Here is a 23,240-nt window from a genome sequence, read left to right on the forward strand (position 1 = left end):
ATATATGATAGAGTATTGTTAACTTGAGTCACCATGTTGTACATTACTGTAGGTTGCTTTCTGGTGGCCCCCTCTGGTGGGAAAGTCCCAGACAACCTCCACCTAGGCCTGTTTGGCCAAAGTGCTGTGACCCCTTGCGGGGTCTCTTTAGGGACCAGAAGTTCATTTAACATTTCCAGATATCAGAGCCAGATTGATGGTTTTAACTCCGAAGCACAGAGTACGTGAAGACATTCTGGGTGTTCCAAAGGTGAGAGGTGACCTGGAAGCAGTTCATCTCCATGTCCTACTACTTAATTGCTCACATCAGTTCATAGGACTTGATAGAGAGACCACTCATCCATTCTCCAGTCTGCTTTTCACCTCAACCTCCTCCTGCAGGTCGAAAGCCAAAGCCGCTATACATAGCAGTAGGTTTCCACAGAGACTGGTGGGAGTGGGGAGTGGGATGGAGTGTGCCGGAGTTTGTTTTGATTGTTCTTTCTGCTTCCCACATCAGGCAAAATGTCCTATCAGACCAACTATTTTACCTTTTTTGTTGTTATGGTGAAGAGGATATTTTCCCCATTGTGTCTCCCCAATGATTATTGGTAGTATTTAGCAAAGCTTTTCATTGATATTTATTTGTTTTCTATTGTGCCACTATTAAGAAATAACATTAATGAAATTTTTATCATTATTTCTGATATTTATTAAATGTTTGCCATGTGCCATATCTTTAAGTGCTTTAAAAATTTCATTTAGTCTTCATAGCAAACCAGTGAGATTAGTATTATCATTATTCCTGCTTTGTGGATGAGAATATTGAGGGTTGGAAGGTGATTTCCTAAGGTGATTCATCTCCTCAGTGATGAAGCAATGATTGAAACCAGTGTGATTAACTTATGTATTATTTTAATTTTCCTGTCAGTTCTGGGAGTTTTTTCAGTTGATTTTCTTGAATGAAGATACTTAATCACTTTGGCCACAAATAACTTTTTTTTTATTTTTATGTCTTTCTATCAAATAGTCACTGCTTGTATTTTGGCTTTGTGTTTTATTGCATTGGTTGGAAATAGCAGAAGGTATTAAAATGAAACAGTGAAAGTAGGCATCCTTGTTTTGTTAATGCTTTAATGGAAAAACTTTCACTGTTGACTTAAGTTCTTAAAATTATGTTAAGGAGGTAGTCTTCCATTCCTAGTTTTCTGAGTTTTTTAAAAATTAGGAATAGGTGTTGAATTTTTTGAAATGTCATTTTAGCATTTATTGAGCTTATTATGTGGACACCCATGGTTTTAATCCAGATTCACAATTGAAAAATGAAAGAACTATAAATGCTGTTCAACTGGTGCTTTTCTTTTTCCAGCAATATCTGGAGCTTGTTTTCAAAGTGACATGTGGGTGGTAGAGGCGGAATTGTGTTTCTGTTTTTTTTTTTTTAAATTATGGGCTTTAAATTTTTCCCTGGCCAGATTTTGAGTCTGTACTGGGTAAAAGAAAAGATTGTGTGTAGGGGGATTTTTGAGGTATTTTCTTTAGAACAACTTGTAAAGGTATCATTTGGTTATAATTAAAGATTTCATTATATTTAATTAGTTTAGATTCATGTTGACAGAATTGTAAATCAAGTAGGTAAGGATGCATTCTAATTACATGTTGCACAAATCTTCATATATTGTTGGCATCATTAAATTATTAGTAGTAGTTGTGATAGTTATAGCCCACAGGACAGTACTTGCATTTGAAGTGTTAAAGCTTTTGATAGTTTTCATACATGACCCACATTAGCTACACACATTAGGAAGAGAATCTGTTATTCTTTTAATGTGGCTAAAAATCAGTGGAAGGATTATGATTTGATGTTCACTGATATTTCATATTGAGTAGTTTTGATTAAGAATTGGTTTAGAGAAATGGTGCTTTTTTCATATATTTATCACTGAACTTATAAGAAATGAGGGTTATCAAATGTATGGAAGGAAGGGCCAGGCTGAGTTTTTTTTTTTTTAAGCAGAAAAACAATATTTTAATCTTGTTCTTAAACAACAAAACTGCATTGTAGTAACTGGAACTGGTGGAGTTGACTTAATGTGTCAGCTGATGAGAAAGGCAGAGCTGACAGAGCATGGGTGAAGGCAATGATTGGGAAAAGAAAATGATTTCCTGTGTGTACCTCACACAGCTGGGGTTACTTAGTAAATCAGTTAAAGATGACATAGTGAAACCACTGAGGTTGTTTTTGTTTGTTGATTTTTTTCCCCAAGAGGAGCCTGATATTTCAGTGTGGAGTTAGGAAGAGGCAAGTTTGTCTTTGGCACAAGATGCCTCTTTTAAGAATGACTACCAAATGGAAATGAGTGGTGTGATAATTAAGAAAGTACAGTATTTAGGCTTTACTGCCCATTTAATGAATCTGAGATAACATTTACCAAGGTGCTCTGCATTTCTAGTTTTCAAATATAAAATGAATTAAGCTGGTCTCAAGTCAAATCCAAATGAGGAAAATTACTTCTGCTGGACTACATCGAAGACAGACATTATTACTCCTAAATTTAACATCCTACAAAACATCACCACCTACCACCAAGAAAATATTGGAATACTCAATAATTTAGAAAGAATTTTTAAGGTGCCAAATATTATGACTTACTTAAGAACTAAACTTGAAAAAATTCTCTAAACTGGAATCTCTTAACACAACTGGATCATGAAAAAAATGTATTTACATCTGCTAACATCAGACATTCTGAACATGTCCACTATAGATATTCAAAAAGACAGAAACTGCTTGCAGAGAACTTCTGATTAATGGGTTTAGTAGCAATTCAGTGTTAATGAGCTGAAGATTATGTCATTGTCCTCTGTATCAGTTACCTGATACTGTAATAATACTGTTGTATTATTAAGCAACCATGATGGCTCAGGGACCTGTAATGAACATTTCTTTTTGCTCTCAAGCCTACAGATTAGTTGAGCGTGTCTGCTGACTTTGGCAGGCTTAGATTTAGCAGTTTTTCAGGTCTTGGCTGGAGTTCACTCATGTGTTTGGAGGTCTGCTGGTGGTGACTGATCTAGGATGGCCTTGGCTATGGTGACTCAGTTCTGCTCCACATGGTCTTGGAACTTTCATTAGGCTAGCCTGTGCTTCCATGGTAGTGGCACAGTTTCAAAAGAGAGAACGTGGAAGGATACAAGGCCTATTAAGGCCTTGGCACATAATACTTCCACCACATTCTTCAGGCCAACACAACTCATGTACCCAACCCAGCTTTCAAGGACCTGGGAAATCAACTCCTGATGAGAGTAGCTACAAAATCACATTAGAAAGATCATGGCTAGAGGTTGGGATAGAGAATTGGGGTCACTTTTGCAAACCATCTACCATATCTCCTTTCATATTTTTCTGCCTGAATTGGCCAGATTTCTGTTCTTGGGCTGACTGTTTCATAGGTAGTCAGGTGAGACAAGAACCCTGGATCTCAGCAAACGGAGTGGACTGAAAGGTATCTCACCGCGACCCCCTCCACCGCTGAGAGAAACTCCAGACACAGACTCGCTGAAGAAGGAAGTTTATTGTCTGTAAGACAAAATGGCTGCCTCAAGAGAGTGAGAGCAGCAGCTGCAGAAATGAGCTGGCTGGTTATATAGAACGTGAAGGGAGAGGTGATTGGTGGTGGGCAGTCTGCTGATTTCGGGGAAGTGGGGTTGTTTTGAGAAAATAGAAACCTGAGCTGTTTGGCAGGGGCTAGAACCCGGATATGTTCCAGGATGTGGGTTTCTTACATTCCCTCTTCTTGTTTAGTTTAAAAAACAAGGGAGGGTGAAGGGGCGTAGACATCTTCTTAGGCTGCTTCCTGCTGAGGGGGGCACGAGGTTGTGCTCTCTAGACTGCAGCTTCTGCTGATGGGGGGTATTGGTGCGGCGAGTAGTGGCTTCTCTCTGTGTTTTGAAGAGCTTGGTAGTCTTGTAAGATTAGTTGGTTAATAGTTTGGTTGGTGATTTTGGAAATGTGGGTTTGTATAATGGAACAGAAGCAGTTAAGGAGACACAGGGCTATGAGGAGAAGGAGGCAGATTAGAAGAAGGGGGAGATAAGTGGGAGGAGGATGTTAAACAGCTGGTCAGAGAGGGGCCACCAGGAAGGATTGCTAGAGAGACTCTTGCTTGTTGAGAAGGTCATGGGAGAGATTAGTGAGTCATTGGAGGTTATATTCTATTTTTCTTGATTGGTTGACATAGTAGCAACATTCTTCCTTTAGGAAGAGGCAGGTCCCTCTTTCTTCAGCAGTGAGGAGGTCAAGAGCTCTATGGTTTGGGAGGGTTACTTCGACTAGGGATGAAAGTTGGAGTTGGAGGGTTTGTATGGATTGGGCGGTGACTTCTACTGTCATGGTGAGTTTGTCTGTGAGATCTATAAGGTCTTGTGTGAATTGGTGGGAGGCTAGTAGAGAGTGAGCGAGGCTGCTGGCAGCCAGCTTGCAGCGGTGATAGCTGTAACAAGGCTGACTCCTACTAGTACTGCTAGAGAGGCTGCTCTGCGTTGTCGATGGTGTGTAAGCGGGTGGGGTACTTGGGGTTTGTGACTGGAGATAAGGCTGGTTAGTTCTCTGTTAGTGTAGACAGTCATGCGTGGGGTGAGAGTGACTGAAAAACAAGGTCTATCAGTGGCATGGGGTAGGCAAACGTAGGGAATTGAGTTGCAAAGGAAGAAGGTTCCGTGGGAAGAGGTTAGGTTTTGGGTGATATAGTGAAATGTGGAGGCAGTAGGGCACAGTGAGGCATTTTTTGCCTAGCAGTCTGTTATGTTTAGAAAAGAGGGTAGGGTGGGTAAAGGGGAAGAGAGGAGGGGTGTGGGTGAGCAAGGTTTGGTATGGGGATTGGGGATTGGGGTAAGTAGAGATTTTTGAAGGGGACAGCAGAGGAAGCATGAGGAAGTGTTAAGAGATGAAAAGTTTTTTAGGAGGGTGAGAGATGTGGAGAGAGATCTGTGAGAAAGAAGTGGAGAGAGTAGTTAAGATTTCGCAGAGAATTTAGGGTTTGTAGTCTGGTGTGGTTGAGATTTTGCTAAGGCTATGTTTGTATGAGATTGTTGGAGAGTTTTTGCCATGAGGATTTTTCCTCGTCCATGATTCCAGTTGGGATTATAGAGACCTATTGCTGCTATCCTAGATTCCCAGGAAGCGGGGTTGGTTATGGTAAAGGTAATGTTTGGCTGCCCACTGGCAGAGAGTAGGCGGGTGGGATTGATTCCCCAGGCTCCCGATGTCTTACAGGTAGGGTAAGAGTAGTGGTACTTACAACTCCATGAGGGGCATCCTTCCCATCCCCCGGGATCTTTACAGGAGGTGGAACTTTGGTCTTCTTGAAAACAAAGGTATTTAGCTAGGAGGGAGCTGGCTGAGCTGGGACAGTGGTGGTTTATGCATGAATCGAGGGCATTGAAGGTTAGAGAATACTGGTGCACTGGCCGAGGGGACAGGAAGAAGAGTTGAGGAGTTTAGTTTTCTCTCCATCTTTGAGGGCCCAGACTTCGAAGGTGTATTGGCAAGGTGGGAAAGTGCAGTCATGGGAAGGATTAGAGGGAGGGAGAAGTGGGAGGAGGAGGAGGAGGAGGAGGAGGGAGAGCATTTACAGGATGAATGGGGCTTGGCTATGAGGCGGGGGAAGTGTCTTCCGGGATGGATGGCAGTGACGAAGGCTTCTTCTGGATGTGAAGTGTTAGTGGTCCCGTCTGCGTAGAGATGAAGGTATCTGTGGGGAGAGTGGGGAGTGGGGTAGCTGTTTGAGTAAAGGGTTTTATATGTGAGTTATGTACCCAGTGAGGGAACCCTGATAGTTTTACCACTGAGGGGGTGGTAAGAATTACTTTGTAGGTGCCTTGCCATTTTGGAGTTAAAGGGAGACGGGGTTTGTGGGGCGGGGAAAGGAGGACTAAGTCTCCTGGCTGGTAGGGTGCGGGGGGAGGCGTTGTCTGTGGTGCTGGGGTGAGGTGATCTGCATGAGACCACAGAAGGGTTCGGAGATGGTGGAGTAGAGGGGGGAAGAGGTGGGGGGGAGAACTGGAGCTTGAGGGTGCAGACTGGAGGGGAGTATGGGTCTTCTGTACATAAGTTCGAAGGGGGACAAAAAGGTGGGTTTTTTGGGTAAGGCTCTGAGTTTAAGCAAAGCTAGGGGTAGGAGTTTTATCCAGTCGAGGTGGAGTTCAATGGATAGTTCGGTAAAGATTGTTTTCAGGGTTTGGTTGGTTCTTTCGACTTTCCCTGAGGATTGGGGGTGGTAGGGGATATGAACATTCCAAGGTCTGTTGAGAGACCACGTGATGGTTTGGGATATTGGAGAGGTGAACTCGGGACCATTGTCAGGTTGAAAGGAGGCGGGGAGACCGAAACGGGGAATAGTCTCAGATAGGAGGATGTTTGAGACTGTTGGGCCCTTGCTAGTGGCGGGGATGCCTCTACCCACCCGGAAAAGGCATCAACTAGGACTTGTAGGTATTCATGCTTCTTTACAGTGGGCATGTGGGTGAAATCTAGTTGCCAGTCGGTTCCGGGGAGGAGACCTCGAGCCTGATGACTAGGAAACCTTGGCTTGCATGTAGGTGTGTTGGGGTTGACTTTTTGGCAGGTGCTGCATGATGAGGCAAGGTTTTTTAGAAAAGTGAGTTCTGGAGTAGAGAGGGAGTGATGAGATTTAATGAAGTGGTGAAGGGCTTGGAGGTTGGGGTGAAAGAGGTTGTGTAGATAGGTGAGGACAGTTTCTGTGGGGGGGTATTGGAGGGGAAGATTTGAGAGCAGGGGTGAGAGCACTGATTAGAGGTGTTAAAGCTGCCTGTTTAGCTGCTTCATCTGCCCTGTTGTTTCCTTGAGTGATGAAGGATTGGTCTGACTGATGGGAATGACAATGAACTAGACCTATGGCGGTTGGTAGATATGAGGCTTCTAATAATTGCATGATATGTTTGTCATTAGTAATGGAGTTGCCCTTAGTATTGAGGAGTCCTCTCTCTTTCCAGATCACTGTGTGGGATAGCAGGATGTGGAAAGCATATTTAGAGTCAGTATGGATGGTGAGGGAGGAATTTTGGCTCAAGGTAAAGGCGCCAGTGAGAGCTATTAGCTCTGTTTGTTGATTGGTGGTGTTTGGGGGAAGGGGCTTTGCTTAAGTGGTTTGGCTGAGGGAGACAATAGCGTATCCAGCTCGATGGGTATTTTCGTGGAGGAAGGAACTACCACTGGTGAACCAGGTGTGGTCTGCTTGGGGAGGAGCTCCCTCTTGGGTGTGGGAAGGGCAGGGAAGTAACTCATCTAGAATCTGCAGGCAGTGGTGAGAGGGGGGAGTTTGTGGGGTTTGTGGGTTGGGAGGAGGTGGGAAGAGGGTAGTGGGATTGCAGGGAGAGCAGACTTCGAATTTAATGGAGGGAACTTCGATCAAGGCGACTTGGAGTGACAGAACTCTGCAAGGGGGAAGAGTTTTTAGACCTTTGCATGTGAGGAGTTCAGAAAAGTGGTGTGAGGAGAGGACAGTGGTAAGAGCTTCGAAGGTGAGCTTCTTTGATTCTTGAATAAGTATGGCGGCCGCGGCTAAAGCTTGTAAGCACGGGGCCCACACTTGGACAGTGGAGTCTAATTGCTTTGAGAGGTAAGTGATGGGGGCGAGGGAGGGTCCTAATTTATGACTCAGAACTCCAAGGGCAAACCCTTGATTTTCTGAGATGAATAGGAGGAAGGGGCATGAGAGGTCAGGGAGGTGAAGGGCTGGGGCTCGTGGAAGAGCAGCTTGGAGGGTCTGAAAAGGTTTGGTTATGGGTGCGAGGAGGGGTTCTGCTGAGGAGCTGCAGGCAGCGGCATAAAGAGGGGCGGCTAGGAGGAAATAGTTGGGGATCCAGTTTCAAAGAAATCCAGCAAGTCCTAAGAAGGAGAGGATTTCTTCTTTGGTCTGGGGAGGGGGTAAATCTTGGATGAGTTTTTTTCTGCACATAGTGATAGTTTTAAAGCCAGGGGTGAGAAGGACCCCTAAGTAGGAAACTTCAGGGGTAGGTAACTGAACTTTAGAAGGTAAAACTCAGTACCCACGGGTTGCTAAGAAATTTAGGAGATGATTAGTGTCTTGGGAGATTTGCAGGGAGGGACTACATAGGAGGAGATCATCAACATATTGGAGGAGAATAGAGTTTGGGAGGGTGAGGGACTTAAGATCTTGTGCTTAAGGGTTTGCCCCAAAAGATGGGGGCTGTCTCAGAAGCCTTGGGGGAAGGATGGTCCAGGTTAGTTGGGTGGAAGTTCGGGTAGTGGGGTCTGTCCATGCGAAGGTGAAGAGATTTTGGGAATCAGGGTGGAGAGGGATAGTGAAGAACACATCTTTGAGGTCTAGAATGGAGAAGTGCGAGGAGGAGGCAGGAATGGTGGATAGTAGGGTATAAGGATTGGGAACTACTGGGTGGATGGGAATAACAGCGGCATTGATGAGCCTGAGATCTTGGACAAATCTATAAGAGCCATTGGTTTTTTTTACTGCTAACATTGTAAGGGGAATTGGTGGGTTTCAACAAGCCTTTTCTCAAAAGATCTTGGATAATGGGCTGTAGGCCCAGTAGACTTGAGAGGGGTAAGGGGTACTGGGATTGAGAGGGGTAGGAGGTGGGATTTTTGAGGTTGATGGTTATGGGAGGGCAAATAGTGATGGAGGAGGTGGTGGTGTCCCATACTATAGGATTAACTTGACTGGGAGGTATGGGAGGAGAGGGGGGTTTGTGGCGGGTTGGAGAGTGAGTAGGAAAGGGATTGAAGGCGAGCCGGGTTGAGGCATTTGTAGGGAGTAAAAACGATGGAGATGCCTAACTTTTTTAATAGGTCTCTTCCCTCTAGTGGTACTGGACAGTGGGGTATAATAAGGAAGGAGTGTGCAAAGGAGGTGTTATAAAGGACACAGTGGAGATTAGGTGTTTGCAGGGGTTGATAAGGCTTGCCACAAATTCCGACTATGGAGGAGTGTTAGCAAAAGGAAGGACTTCTATAGTCGCACACAACTGAATAAGTGGCTCCCGTATCTAGAAGGAAAGAGATAGGTTTTCCGGCCACTGTAATGGTCACCCTGGGCTCCCGTGATGTGATGCTGGTGGCCAGGGGCGAGAGTCTTGGGCCTCATCAGTCATCGGCGGCTACTGAGAAGATTGGTCTGTGGGCCATAAGGGCTGGATGGCTTGGTGCCTCTCTGGGTTCTGGGATAGTCAACGGCCCAGTGGCCATGTTGCTGACACTTAGGGCAGGGCTCTGGAGGCTTCCAAGGATTAGGGGATGCCCTGGCCCAATGCCCTGGCCGGACACATTTAAAACACAGACCTGGAGGTTGTTGCCGATAAGAGTGGAGCAATATGGGTGCCTGTGGCTGGGGTTGGTTGGAAAGCTTTTGCCATTAACTGGTATTTCTTCTGATATTTCTGTTTAAGAGCTTTCTCATCTCTTCCATTGTATACTTTAAAGGTCCCTGCTAAGACTTCAGCTCGTGGAGTTAGAGGTCCCCTGTGTAGGTCTTTCAGTTTCGCTTTGATATCGGGGAAGCTCTGGGAGAAGAAATAGGTCATAAGAAGTTGCCTCCCTTCTGGGGTCTCGGGGTCTAAGTTAGTATATTGAAGAAGAGCTTTGGTGAGGCAGTCTACAAACACGGAGGGGTTCTCATTTTTGTCTTGGATGACCTCTTGGAGTTTTTCATAGTTAATAGCTTTGTTGGCTGACTTTCTAAGCCCAACCATGCGACACGTGATAAACTGGTCTCAACTAATGGAGTGTTGGGGATTATTGTAGTCCCAGTTAGGATCTTGATCTGGGACTGCCTCTGCTCCAATAGGGTGGGCAGGGGTGGTTTGGTGTGTCTCATTGGAATGGAGTTTTGCCTGCTCCCAGACTTGCCTGCGCTCCTCAGGTAAGAGTGTGTTGGAGAGGATCATGTGAACATCATGAAAGGTAAGATCATAAGATTGAGTAATATATTGAAATTCTTTTATATAGGTGGAGGGGTTGGAGGTATAAGACCCTAGCTGCTTCTCAATTTGGGAGAGGTCAGAGAGAGAGAAAGGAACGTGGACTCTGACTACGCCCTCGGCTCTGGCTACTTCTCGAAGTGAAGCGAGGAGATGATCTTTTGAGCAGCTTTGGGTAGTAGGGGGGCTAGGGATGGGACTAAGAGGGAGGGGAACAGTACTGGCATCAGGAGATGGGGAGGGAGGAGTAGTAGGAGAAAGAGGAGCTGTGGGAACTTGGGCATTAGATTAGTAGGGAGGAGGCTCATTGTCTGTATCGAAGTCAGCCAAAGGAGGTGGAGGCTGTTGAAAAACAGTCAGGTATGTTTTGGATTACAGGAGGTGCAGAGGGAGGGCTTGGTTCGAAGATAGGAGAAAGCTTGGACATAGGGAATTTCTTTCTATTTGCCCACACACTCACAGAAGTTATATAAGTCACGGAGGAGTTTTGGATCTAGGGAGCCATTTTGGGGCTGTCTATTTTGGTTATCAAGTAAGTATTGAGGCCAGACTTCATTACAGTATCGGATAAGCTTGAAAGGTTTGAGGTCTGGCATGAGGTTGAGAGGTTTGAAGTTGTCTAGGAGACAGCCCAAAGGGGAGTCTGTGGGAATGGAGGGTGCGGATCCCATTGTGACAACGGATGAGGACACACAGTGACATGCCAAGGTGTCTCTGGGAAGTCAGGGGTTGTGAGAGAGCAGACTGTAGACAGGGGGTCGTCACCACTGCTGACTGAGTTGCTAGGCCGGGAGGCTGAGGTGATTTAGTACCTGGTACCAGGATTTGGAGACAATGTAAGAAACACTAAATCACAGAGAGGGATATTGTCACAGTGTGATCAGGGCGGGAGGGAACCAGCTATGGGGGTCAACTGTAACTGTGAAGGTCGTGGCTGGGGGTTCCCCTGCCTGGAGTTTGCTGTGAGAGTGCCGGACGATCAATGGTCACTTCTCGAGCATACTCCTAAGCATTTAAGCTGGTGTGTAGGGAGAACTCACCAGAACGAAGGCCGGTGTGGCATGGAAGCCAAGTGTCTGGGGAAATGGAGGGACGAGTCTGGTGTAGGAGGGTCGGGGAGGGAGAGATCCCAAAGCAGCTCAAATTCCTATGAGGAAGAGCAAGGTCAATGGGAAACTCTCAATCCGAGTCATGGCACCAATGAAAGGTATCTCACCGCGACCCCCTCCGCAGCTGAGAGAAACTCCAGACACAGACTCGCTGAAAAAGGAAGTTTATTGTCTGTAAGACAAAATGGCTGCCTCAAGAGAGTGAGAGCAGCAGCTGCAGAAATGAGCTGGCTGGTTATATAGAACGTGAAGGGAGAGGTGATTGGTGGTGGGCAGTCTGCTGATTTCGGGGAAGTGGGGTTGTTTTGAGAAAATAGAAACCTGAGCTGTTTGGCAGGGGCTAGAACCCGGATATGTTCCAGGATGTGGGTTTCTTACATGGACAATGCAGGTGATCCATTATAAAGAAAAGTCTCTCTGGGAGAGAGGCCCTTGGGTCTTCCTGCCTGTGGTTTGTCATCTAACTTTATCTGCTTTATTACCAAGAAAGAGAAAATCATGTCAGAAAATTTGTTTTTATGTGAAGAGACAAACAAATCAATTATAGCTAAGTAAAATTTGAAGTTTTGGGAAAAATTGAATGTTGCAGTTTAATTTTCTGTAGATCCTGAATAGCAGCAGATGTTTGAATCAAATACAATGCATTGCTTATGTTTTCAGCCCTCTCTGTAAAAATCTGAGATGTAAGAGTGGGCAGAAGATGTAGAGTTGAAGCTTCAGAGCATCTAAATACCTCAGCTGACCAGTTTTCCCTGTGCTTCTCCTTCTCCTCCCCACTGATGAACTCACTGCTTTGGTAAAATGTCCACTCAGGAAGGGATGATGGTGATTCATATGACTGTACCTACTGATCTCAGAACAAATCATTCCATATGGTTGTATGTGGGATATCTTGGTATTCATAACATGTAGCACAGTGCCTGGCATGGGCTAGGTATTCTAAAAGGCATTTATTGCATTTAAGTATGGAATGTTGATTTTTTTTCCCCCTCTTTCTGTCTTTCCTTTTCCAGGATTAGTCACTCGACTCATTGGTAGCACCACCCAGGACTACAAGAATAGACTGGATTGTGTGGGGTTGATCGAAGTCCCAGACTCCTATAATGGCACTCGGCTGCAGTTCCCTCTCACTTGTACTGATCTTTATTTACTTATTGAAGCCTTCAAGCAACAACAGGCAAGTGGAAGTAGATACTGCCCTGATTCTTGTATATAGCATGTGTTCAATGACTACCTGTTGAATGAATGAATGAAAATACTGCAGCAGAAATGCATTAGGGGAAAAGCTTCACATTAAGTGAGAGCTACCCTCTGCTTTGCTTACCCTACTAAATAGAAGTCTCCTCAGATGCATAGAAACCTCCTATCAGCTTACAGCCTTTCCTTTTTCCTTTTTCTTTTTCTGATATAACTCACATATCATAAAACTCACCACTTCAAAGTGTACAATTCAGTGATTTTTAGTACATTCACAAGATTGTGCAACCATCACCAGTATCTAATTCCAGAACATTTTCTTCCCCCTAAGAAGAAATGTCATATCCATTACCATTCCCTCCTCTCCCACCCCTGGCAACCACTGATCTGCTTTCTGTCTCTATGGATTTGTCTGTTCTGGAAATTTCATACAAATGGAGTCATATAATATGTAGCCTTTTGTGTCTGGCTTTTTCACTTAGCACAATGTTTTTCAGGTTGATTCATGTGATAGCATGTTTCCCTATCCTTTGTTTTTATGGCTGACTGATACTCCATTGTATGGATCTACCACATTTTATTTATCCATTCATTGGTGGATGGACATTTGGATTTCTACCTTTTAGCTATTATGAACAATGCTTCTGTGAACATTATGTACAAGTTTTTATATGAACATATGTTTTCAGTTCTCTTGAGTATATACCTAGGAGTGAAATTGCTGGGTCATGTGACAGTTCTATGTTTAACTTTTTGAAGAACTGCTAAACTGTTTTCCACAGTGGCTGCACCACTTTACATTCCTATCAGCAATGCACAAGGGTTCTGCTTTCTCCACATTTTCTGCCAATACTTACTATTTTCTATTGTTTTTTAAATTTTATTTTTATTTTTATTAAAGCCATCCTAGTTGTGTGTGCAGTGGTATCTTATTGTGGTTTTTGATTTGCATTCCTATAATGACTAAAGATGTTGAGCATCTTTTCATGTTTACTGACCATTCATACACATCCTTTGGAGAAATGTCTATTTAGATCCTTTGCCCATTTAAAAATCAGGTTGGCTTTTTATTATTGAGTTGTAATAGTTCTTTATATATTCTGCATACAAGTCCCTTTTCAGATATATGATTTGCAAACATTTTTTCCCATTCTTTAGGTTATCTTCTCACTTTCTTGGTAAATCTTTAATTCACAAAAGTTTCTAATTTTGAAGAAATCCAATTTATCTATTTTTTTCTTTGGTTGTTTGTGTTTTTGGTGCCATACCTAAAAATCCATTGCGAAATCCAAGGTCATGAAGAGTTACTCCTATATTTTCTTTATTAATTTTATAGTTTTACTTTTACATTTAGGTCTGTGAGTCATTTTCAGTTAATTTCTGTATATGGTATGAGGTATGGGTCCAGATTCATTCTTTGCTTGTGGATATGCAGTTGTACCTTTTGTTGAAGAGTCTGTTCTTTCCCTATTGAGTGGTCTTGGTACCCTTGTCAAAGATTAATAGGCTGTGGATGTGTGGATTTATTTCTGGACTACCAGTTCTATTCCTTTGGTGTATGTGTCTATCCTTTCATCAGTACCACATTGTCTTGATTACTGTCTTTCTTTGATTTGATTACTTGATTGCTTGCTTTATAGTAAGTTTTGAAATCAGGAAGTATGAATCGTTTGACTTTGCTCTCCTTTTTCAGTATTGTTTTGGGATTTGGCATCCATTGCAATTAATTTGAGGATTGACTTTTCCGTTTATGCAAAAAAGCCCACTGGGATTTTGATAGAGATTGCATTGAATCCATTGGGTAGCATTACCATCTTGACATAGTTAGTTTTCCAATCCATGAAAACAGGAGGTCTTCTTTACTTTCTTTCAGTAGTGTTTTATAGTTTTCAGTTTGTAAGTCCTTAACTATCTTAGATTTATTTCTGAGGATTTTATTCTTTTGCTTGCTATTATAAAATAATTGCTTTCTTAATTCCTTTTTGGATTGCTCATTGCTGGTGTATGGAAACACAAGGGATTTTTTGGGGTTGATCTTTTTTTTGGGGGGGGTTGATCTTTAACTCTGAGGTTTTGCTGAATTCATTTATTAGCTCTAGTAGTTTTGTGTGGGCATGTGTTTTCTTTGGGATATTCTATATAAAGGATCATGTCATCTGTAAATAGACATAGTTTTACTTCTTCCTTTCTAACTTAAATGCCTTTTATTTCTTTTTCTTGCCTAATTGCTCTGGCTAGAACTTCCAATATAATATTGAATAGCAATGATGTGAGAGGACATGCTTGTCTTGTTCCTGATCTTAGGGGGAAAACTTTCAGTCTTTTATCATTGAATTTGATGTTAGTTGTGGGTATTTCATAAATACCCTTTGTCATGTTGAAGAAGTTTCCTTCTATTCCTAGTTTTCTGAATGGCTTTATCACTCAGAAGTGATGGGTGTTGGATTTTCTTCAAGTACTTATTCTTCACCAATTGAGGTTATCATGTGTTTTTTTTTCCTTCACTCTATTAATATGGTTTATTATACTGATTAATTTTCTTATGTTGAACCACCCTTGTATTCCTGAAATAAATCCTGCTTGGTCATGGTATATGATTCTCTTTAAATTCTGTTGGATTGGTTTACTGGTATTACTTTGAGGATTCTTGCTTTTTATTCATAAGAGATAATGGTCTGTATTTTCATTTCTCATGGTGTTTTTGTCTGGTTTTATTTATCAGGGTAATATGTTATACTGTCCTCATAGAATGAGTTAGTAATTATTTCTTCCTCTTTTATTTTTTGAAAGAGTTGGGAGGATTGGTATTAATTCTTCCTTAAACATTTAGTAGTTTACCAGTGAAGCTATCTGATCTTGGTCTTTTCTTTATTAGGAGGTTTTTGATTGCTGATTCAATCTCCATTTGTTCTAGATCTGTTCAGATTTTCTATTTCTTCTTGAGTCAGATTTGGTAAGTTGTATGTTTCTAGGAATTTTTCCATTTCATCTAAGCTATCTAATTTGCTGATGTACAATTGTTCATAATATTCTCTTATAATGCTTTTTATTTCTTTGCAGTTGGTGTTAGCATCCCCACTTTTATTTCTAATTACAGCTATTTTCATTTTCTCTTGGTATTTTCCTTGATAAGTCTAGCTAAAGATGTCAATTTTGTTGATCTTTTCAAAAACCACCTTGTGGTTTTATTGATTCTATTGTTTTTCCATTCTCTATTTCATTTATCTGTACTCTGTTTTCTTTCTTCTGCCAGCTTCTGGTTAGTTTGCTTTTCTTTTCTTTTCCTTAGTGTTAAGTTAGGCTTTTCATTTGAGATCTTTCTTCTTTCTTAATTCTCTTTGAGCATAGCATAAATTCTTGTATTTCATGTTTTCATTTTTGTTCATCTCAAAGTATTTTTCAGTTTCCCTTGTGATTTCCCATTGTGATTGACCCATTGATTATTTAAAAATAACTTGTTTAATTTTCCACATATTTGTGAATTTTTCAGTTTTCCTTCTGTTACTGATTTCTAGTTTCATTCCACTGTGGTCAGAGAAGGTACTTGTCATGATTCTGATCTTTTTAAATTTACTGAGGCTGTTTTGTGGCCTAACGTCTGGTCTGTCCTGGAGAATGTTGCATGTGCACTTGTAAAAATTGTATAGTCAATTTTTGTTGGGTGGCATGTTGTATAGGTGTCTGTTAGGTCTAGCATGTGAGGTCTCTGAAGTCTGTTCTCTTAGGTTGGGCTCAGCTAGTGTTTTGATAGAGATTTCCTTGAACACCAGGAGCTATAAAAAAAAGAAAGAAAGAAATTAAAGAAAAGAGAGAGAAGAGGAGAAAAAGAAGAAAAACCTAGTCTCTAAGATTGGCTCTGTGTTGATACACTCCTTCACTGCTTAGCCAGGCAGTTTACAAATCTGTTTTAGCCTTTACTTTCTGCTTTGACTGAGCCATTTTTAAGTTGCTTTTTTTCTTGATTCAGATGTTGCCTGGTTGCTATATATGTTGACTATTTTCCAGAGCTCTGCCAAAATTGATTCTGACAGGTTTTTTTTTCTTATGTTTTCAGTATTTCTGTGTAGGGATGGGACCTTGGAGGTTACCTACTCCATTATTTTCTCTGACATCACCCCAAAAACTTCATTCTCAGGTTAGGACCCTAAAGACATACCCTAGGAGTTAGAATAAGAAGTAGGAGGTTGGCTCGGTAAGGACTGAAGCAAAGCTATGAATCATCTAATTCCTGGAATTGAATTGAGATCATTCTAGATAGCTAGTGCTCCTAGACACCTGCTGAAAGAAAATTTAAATCCTCTATGAAAGAAAGCAGCCCTCAAATTATTTCTTCAAGTTTTCATACACAAATGTTCAGAATTTAATACAAATTTTTATTTTAACTTACAAAAGCTTTTTTTCCATTTAAAAACTACTTTTAAGAGAAGAAATATCCTTTAAAAAGTGTTTTTATCTCTCAATGCCTTTAATAGAATGTGAATATTTTATTTAAGTTACTATTTAATCTGAATATATTTATAAATATAGAAACCAACATCTAAGTTAACTCTTTTGAGTATTTAATATTGCAACTGTAAACACAATTATAATGCTATTGAAAGATAGCATTTTAAGCAGGGACTGATATTACTGAAAAGTGATTTCAGCCAATTGAAAAAGAACCCAAGAAAACTATTTTAATAATAGGAAATTTCTGTTGTTGCAATATATTCTCAGTGAATATTTGTTAATTTAACTTAAAAAAAAACAACGCTGCCTTTTCAGACAGCAGTTACTCTGATTAGTGCTACAAATGGACTAGAAAATCTGCAAAGGCAACTTAAGGTAACACTGAAGGCAGTGTTGGGAATCAATTAAATGTGCAAATTGAAATAAGATATTATATAAAAGTGTTTTGCCTGTTCCTTTAAAATGTGGCTAAAGGAAAATTTGCTTTCAAGATTTGACTTGAATTGTGGATTGAATGTAATTAGAACGCTTTTGTGGGGAAAATCCTTAGCAATCCATTAGGTGTTGGATAGACAGGAAATGTGGGTCTCTCCACTCCAGGTGCCCTCCTAATTTTCACATTGCTTCAAATCCTGATTCCTGTCATTAAAAAAATTTGTTTAATCGTGGAAATTCCCCAAATTTAAATCATATGTTTTTGGGGTCTGGGATAAAAAATACTTTTTTATTTTAATAGCTATGAAAATGGAAATGTCAGGACATCACAAGACAGGATTGTTTCAAAGGGCTCCATCTGTTCTGAATCTCATACCCAAAGCAGTATCTGAACACTGTGTGGATATGACCCCTCTCTTAGCCTTCAATAATCTAAGGCTGTCCAACAGAAATATAATGTGAGCCACATACATAATTTAAAACTTTCTAGTAGTCACATTAAAAAACTAAAAAGAAACAGGAGAAACTAACTTTAGTACTATGTATTATTTAATCCAACATAGAAAATTATTACCATGTTAATATGTAATTAAAAGGTTTTAATGAGATATTTTAGATTTTTTTCATACTAAGTATTTGAAATCCAGTGTGTATTTTGCCTTGCACATCTCAGTTTTTACTAGTCCCATTTCAAAGTGGTCAGTAGCCCATGTGCCTAACGGCTACTACCTTGAACAGTACAGGTACAAATAGGCCCGACCCATAAAGTGGTGTCAGCATCTGTTAAATTAGTATTAGCTATATTACTTTTTGGATTATGCATTTGGGATATTTTATAATTTAAAAAGAGAGAATGACAAATTGGATTCAAAACAAATTCAGACTTGGGGAGAAAACAGAGTAAGTCTGCCCAAAACGATGATGTGATCAACACTATTCCTGGAGGAGAGCAATTGGATGAAAGGTCATAATTGGAGATAATCCAAATGGTTTATTTGGGTTTGGATTAGGTTTTATACTTAGACTTGTATATTAATATTGTTCTGTAAACTCTCCTGTCTGTGCAGCGAATATTGAGCCACACCTGGGACGCTTGATTCAGGAGTTCCCTGGGGCTTGTCTGGCTGCCTTGCAAGATTTCTGAACCTGGCACCACCACCTACTTTCCCTCCCAGGTGGCAGGATGTCCCAAAGCACCCCCTCTTCAGCGGTCTTCTCTCTCTACTTGTCTTTCGGTTTCTCATTTCTCTCTCCTTTCCCGCCTTCTCTGTTTATTTCGTCTGCACATTTCCTTAGGGCAAGGGTGTCCCCTTTGTTTCTTATCACCTCTCTCCGGCTGCAAGGACCAAGAACAATCAGATATGTCCCATGAATGGGTGATGTCAGTTAAGAACATGAGCGTATAAATATTCTAGGAGCCATTCATTCATTCAATTTATAAATTTCTATTGGGGGCTTATTATATATGCCAGATATTGTGCTAGAATAATCTATTTAAGAGTAATTTAGAGATTATCCTGAAAGACAGCTATCTGAAATGTGCTCACTTGCCCCATCTCTATAGTTTTCTATGCAGTCATGCCTTGCTTTCTAATTCATTCCATCTATTTCCTCTGCTCCACCCTCACAGATACTTCATGCTTATTATGTCTTAGAGGTGCTATTTGAAACCAAGAAAGTCCTGAAGCGAATGCCAAATTTCACTCACGTAAAAACTTCTCCCTCCAAAGAGATAACAATCTGCGGTAAGTTTCAGAGCAGAGCTGCCAAATTAATATTTAGGAGCTTCTTGGTTCTGCATCGTTTGCCTAACTTAAAAACTGTGTAAATTGGACTGTATTAAGGCAAAGTGTTAATATAGAGTTATCTATCTTGATAATTCTGTTCCCCATCTTATCTTTTGTTTTGCACACCAGCTGGCAGGAATTAATTATGTGAGAAATTAAAGAACTCATAGCTTTTTATAAAAGCAGGCAGCATTTTAATATGGAAAACCACCCATGGGTAGAATAAGCATTCTTTGCCCTCCATTTAGTTCTCATTATCTTTGTTCCATGTTGCTTTTTCTAGGTGGGTCTCCGCGTTCCACTTATGCTGGGAAGAGAAAAGCCCCAGGCAGGGTGGAGATGAAACTCTTCTCTGCCCTTGGCTGCTGTTTTAGATTTTTCCCAACTGGTCTCTGCAGCTTTTAGAAGAGTAGAAATGTCCTAGAAATCTGTTCCTTGTTCTTCTAAATAACAAGATTTGAGATTTTGTTATCATATAGGCCAGCCTGGCAGGATATTGCTTCAAGAAACAGTACACATTGAAATTCAACACAGTTGGTGCTCAGCATGCTTGCAACTGTCTGAGAATGGAGTGCGTGGAAGGAACAGCAATTCCCTTAACTTCTAATTAAGCCTTTAGGTTACAAAACAGTGATTGTTATTTTCCAAATCAATTTTTAGCCTGTGTTTCTTTTACTCTGGCAGGTAGAGGTGGATTTGACAATCTAATTAAACCATTTCCATTTCTGGCATCTGATAGTGGTGACAGGGACTTGATATAGCAGAACATACTCCATGACATGCCCTGACTCAGGTTTTTGAAGAGTTTTTAATGGTTCAATTCCAACTTAATCAGGCCACCACATTTCGGTCTAGCAGATGATGCATCTCAGTGGTGGGGGCCTTTAATTCAAGGCCTCATCAGCTCTTCTTTTCATGGAGATAAAGAATTTTGGGTCATGAGGCTCAGGAAGCCATGCCAACCCATGGAACCTATGGAGCCAGGGCTGGATATGCTCTCGGAGTGTATATAATAAGCCAGATAGAGAGTGGGATCTGCTTTCACGTGTTTCCAGTATACCCCCAGTTGCCATTTTAGACTTACCTTTGGATAAAAGGATCTGGAAGACAACACAGATTAATTAGCAGGCACAGAAGTCCTGGAATCACACACTGTAAGAACTAAAGTGTTCTTAGAGAGATCATCTAGTCTATCACTTGCTCTTACAAATGAAATTGGGACCTAGAGAGAAAAGCATATTGCCTTTCATGCATTTCTGTGCAGTAACTCACCCTGCCTCCCACCCTGCAAGCTCACCAAATTACTTAGTGGCAGGGTCAGAATTGAAAGTCAGGTCATCTGCATCCCAGGTTAGAGCCAGCCCCATATCTGCTATCCCAACTCCTTTCATGCACTTTTCTGGTGTTTCATTTTCCATTATTACACAAAGACTAGGGAATGGATTGGTTGTACGGTTCCATTCATTTAGAGATCTCCGTCCACATCTTGCATTTATTTCCAGACTTTTCCCATTTAGCACCATTGGAAGAGGGAAAAGCCAAGGATGGTAGGTTCCCTTAGCATAGGAATTACTACTTTCTCTCTTTAATAGCCCCATCGAACTTAGAAAGTTTTCATCATCATTTAGAGCAAAACTTAAAATTGGGGCCATATCTTCAAAACCCAAACTAGGAAAGGGAGGGAAATTGTGATGAAATTTTACCATTATTTTGATTTCCAGATGCATTTTTTTTACACGAACATCTACATAGTTCTCAACATGTATGAAACATAGGAGGTATTTTAGTCTACAGTTATGTTATAAATGGTAAACAGTTCTGCACTCATGTTTTTCTATGTGGTAGAAATGTCTTTCTGTGGCTGTCTTTCCATGATACATTGAGTTTTATCTTTTGCTGACCAACCAGGAGTTAAAAATATTTTTATAGCCTCAACTCTTAATTTTCTGAAACCAATTCATTTTTTAGCATGCCAGCTGCAACAATTCTGTCTACCCAAATCTTTGAAAGATGAGTCACTCAGAAGAAAATTAGAAAAATAAAATAATGAAAAATTATATTTAACTGACAAGAAAGTCCATCCATTTTTATTTTCTTAGATTTAGAGACCACATGAAAACAATGAGATTTAAGTGTACAATATCATTAATGTGCTCTTAATATTATAGTCATTTCATAAATAAATGCTGATGATATAAGATTTTAATTTTCTTATTTCCATTATAATTGGAGTCTTCTATTGCATACATTTGGTTAATTTTGGCTGTGGGATTTTAAGCAAACTGTATTCCTAAATTAAATTCTATTTGGTAATTAAGTTTGATACAAAGAATAAAAATGTATGATGAGAGCTTGTGGAAAACAGATATTTTACCTAGAAGTAGTTATCCATAAAATACGGCTTTTGAATATTCACATATTCACACTTATTTTTTACTTAATGGGTTCATTTAGTCATATGGTTTCCCTTAGATGTCTGACTTTACAAAGCCATGCTCTCATTTCTGTTTCTGATAACTGTCTCATCAAAGGAAGGTCCATTTTAAAATTTCAGATACTACTGCTGGAACATATTCCTTAAAATCTGGCTTTAAAAAGCTATGCATTTAGCAATTAAATGTATTTATTGAGTGCCTACTATGTACCGTGTACTGTGGGAGGCAGTTGGGGTTTAATGTCAATTAAGATAGATACTATTGTTCCTCTCCTCAAGATTACAGTAGTAGGCAGTACAGAATAATGGCGAAGAGCTTGAGTTTTGAAGTGAGAGAAAGTTGGGTTTGAATTCCAGCTCTGATACTTGGTAGCTGAGTAACTTTGCATAAATTAACTACTCAGAGCCTCATTTGTGAAGTAGGAATACTGAAATGAATACCCATCTCATAGAGTGGCTGTAAGGATCAAATAAGTTAACTCATACACAGAGTAAGCGGGCACTGCAAATGTCAGGAGTGAATAGGTAATGGTAACATTGGATGCTGTCCCCGTCAGCAAGGGAGATGAAAAAGAGCTATGGAAACCAATTATCTGTAGTGTTAATATCATCATAGGGGTAAAAACTGAATGCTTGGAATATATCAGCAGTATTTCAGTTTAAACATTTCTCACTAAACATTGATTTTTCATTTGCATCCCAGGTGATTTGCATGGGAAACTGGATGATCTTTTCTTGATCTTCTATAAGGTAAATGATTATTTTGCTAAATATTTGCATTTTGTTGTGGGGGTGGGGCAGTCCTAGGACAGATAACAATTTTAGTTTTATTAGGAATATGTACAAATATAGATGTAACATACCAGTTTTTATCCAAGAAGCTGAAAGATTTGTAGAAGGATATCTTTTTTTTTTACACATATTTCATTAAAAAATCTAAAGAAATGAATTTAGGTCTTTGTTTAATATTATTGTTATGTGTAGATCCATTAGGATTTGTGCTTGATTGTATTTATGGTCTTCATTACATCATAAATGCCTATATGGGCACAGGATGGGGAGGGGAGCAGTCTGTTTTATCTTGTTTTTATTTTGTTCAGAAGTGAACATGTCATGTACCAGTCTTCTCTTCAAATGTACACTAATTATGCATGATAAGAGTGCTCCATAGTGAGTTCCAAATTGCTCTTTTCTCTACCCTCACTCCCCATTGCTGTGCTCAGTTGTTCTTCCATTACTATGGCTCCTCTTCATCTGCTGGGTTTCGATTGTGGGAGCCCACGCAGAGGGCACAAAGCAGCTTGGCCAGTATGGAGTTTCTCTGCATCTCTTTGACTGGATTCATTTATCTCTCTGAGCCATCAGTTGCAGCCTGAATATTTGATTCTGGGATGACTGCATATAGAAAACTGATCTTGAGGTGACCCCTGCTTTCATTGCTTTATCTCTCTTTTTGATTAATGTGTCATCCCCACAACTAGCATGTTAAATAATTAGGTCTCAGATGGTTTGAAAGAAAATTTATTCTGATTATTATGATGGTCAATCAATTCTACTCTCGGGAGACTGAGAGCTTAAGTAAGCCACATTACTCCATGAACCTCAAATATTATTATTTTTTTGGCTACAGTATTCTTGCACTTCCACTCCATATGAGGTTGCCCTCTGGATAAAGTAACACAAATATCTAAAAGCATTTTTTAAAGTAATAAATTGTAATAGAAAGGGAAGGTTTTCGTTTTATTCATTCAGAATGGAAGCCTGCAAGGGAATGGAGCTGGCCAAAGCAAGAGTGAATGAGCCGAGCTGGCACTTGGGAGAAGAGTCCATTGAGACTGCAGGGGGCTGAACAAGGATCTAGCGCATGATAGC

The 23,240-nt window shown here is 40.6% G+C and overlaps 1 protein-coding gene across 1 annotated transcript in view; it reads left to right on the forward strand.

The window, feature by feature from the left end:
* PPEF1 (protein phosphatase with EF-hand domain 1) overlaps positions 1–23,240 on the forward strand; it is a 124,538-nt gene that overhangs the window by 48,068 nt on the left and 53,230 nt on the right. The window contains exons 11-13 of the mRNA XM_036912869.2: positions 12,080–12,243; positions 18,778–18,892; positions 22,072–22,118. Coding sequence (XP_036768764.2) covers positions 12,080–12,243; positions 18,778–18,892; positions 22,072–22,118 — 326 coding nt within the window. The remainder of the gene's footprint in view (positions 1–12,079; positions 12,244–18,777; positions 18,893–22,071; positions 22,119–23,240) is intronic.

Source organism: Manis pentadactyla, chromosome X, assembly GCF_030020395.1.
Source record: "Manis pentadactyla isolate mManPen7 chromosome X, mManPen7.hap1, whole genome shotgun sequence".
NCBI classification, from domain to species: domain Eukaryota; kingdom Metazoa; phylum Chordata; class Mammalia; order Pholidota; family Manidae; genus Manis; species Manis pentadactyla.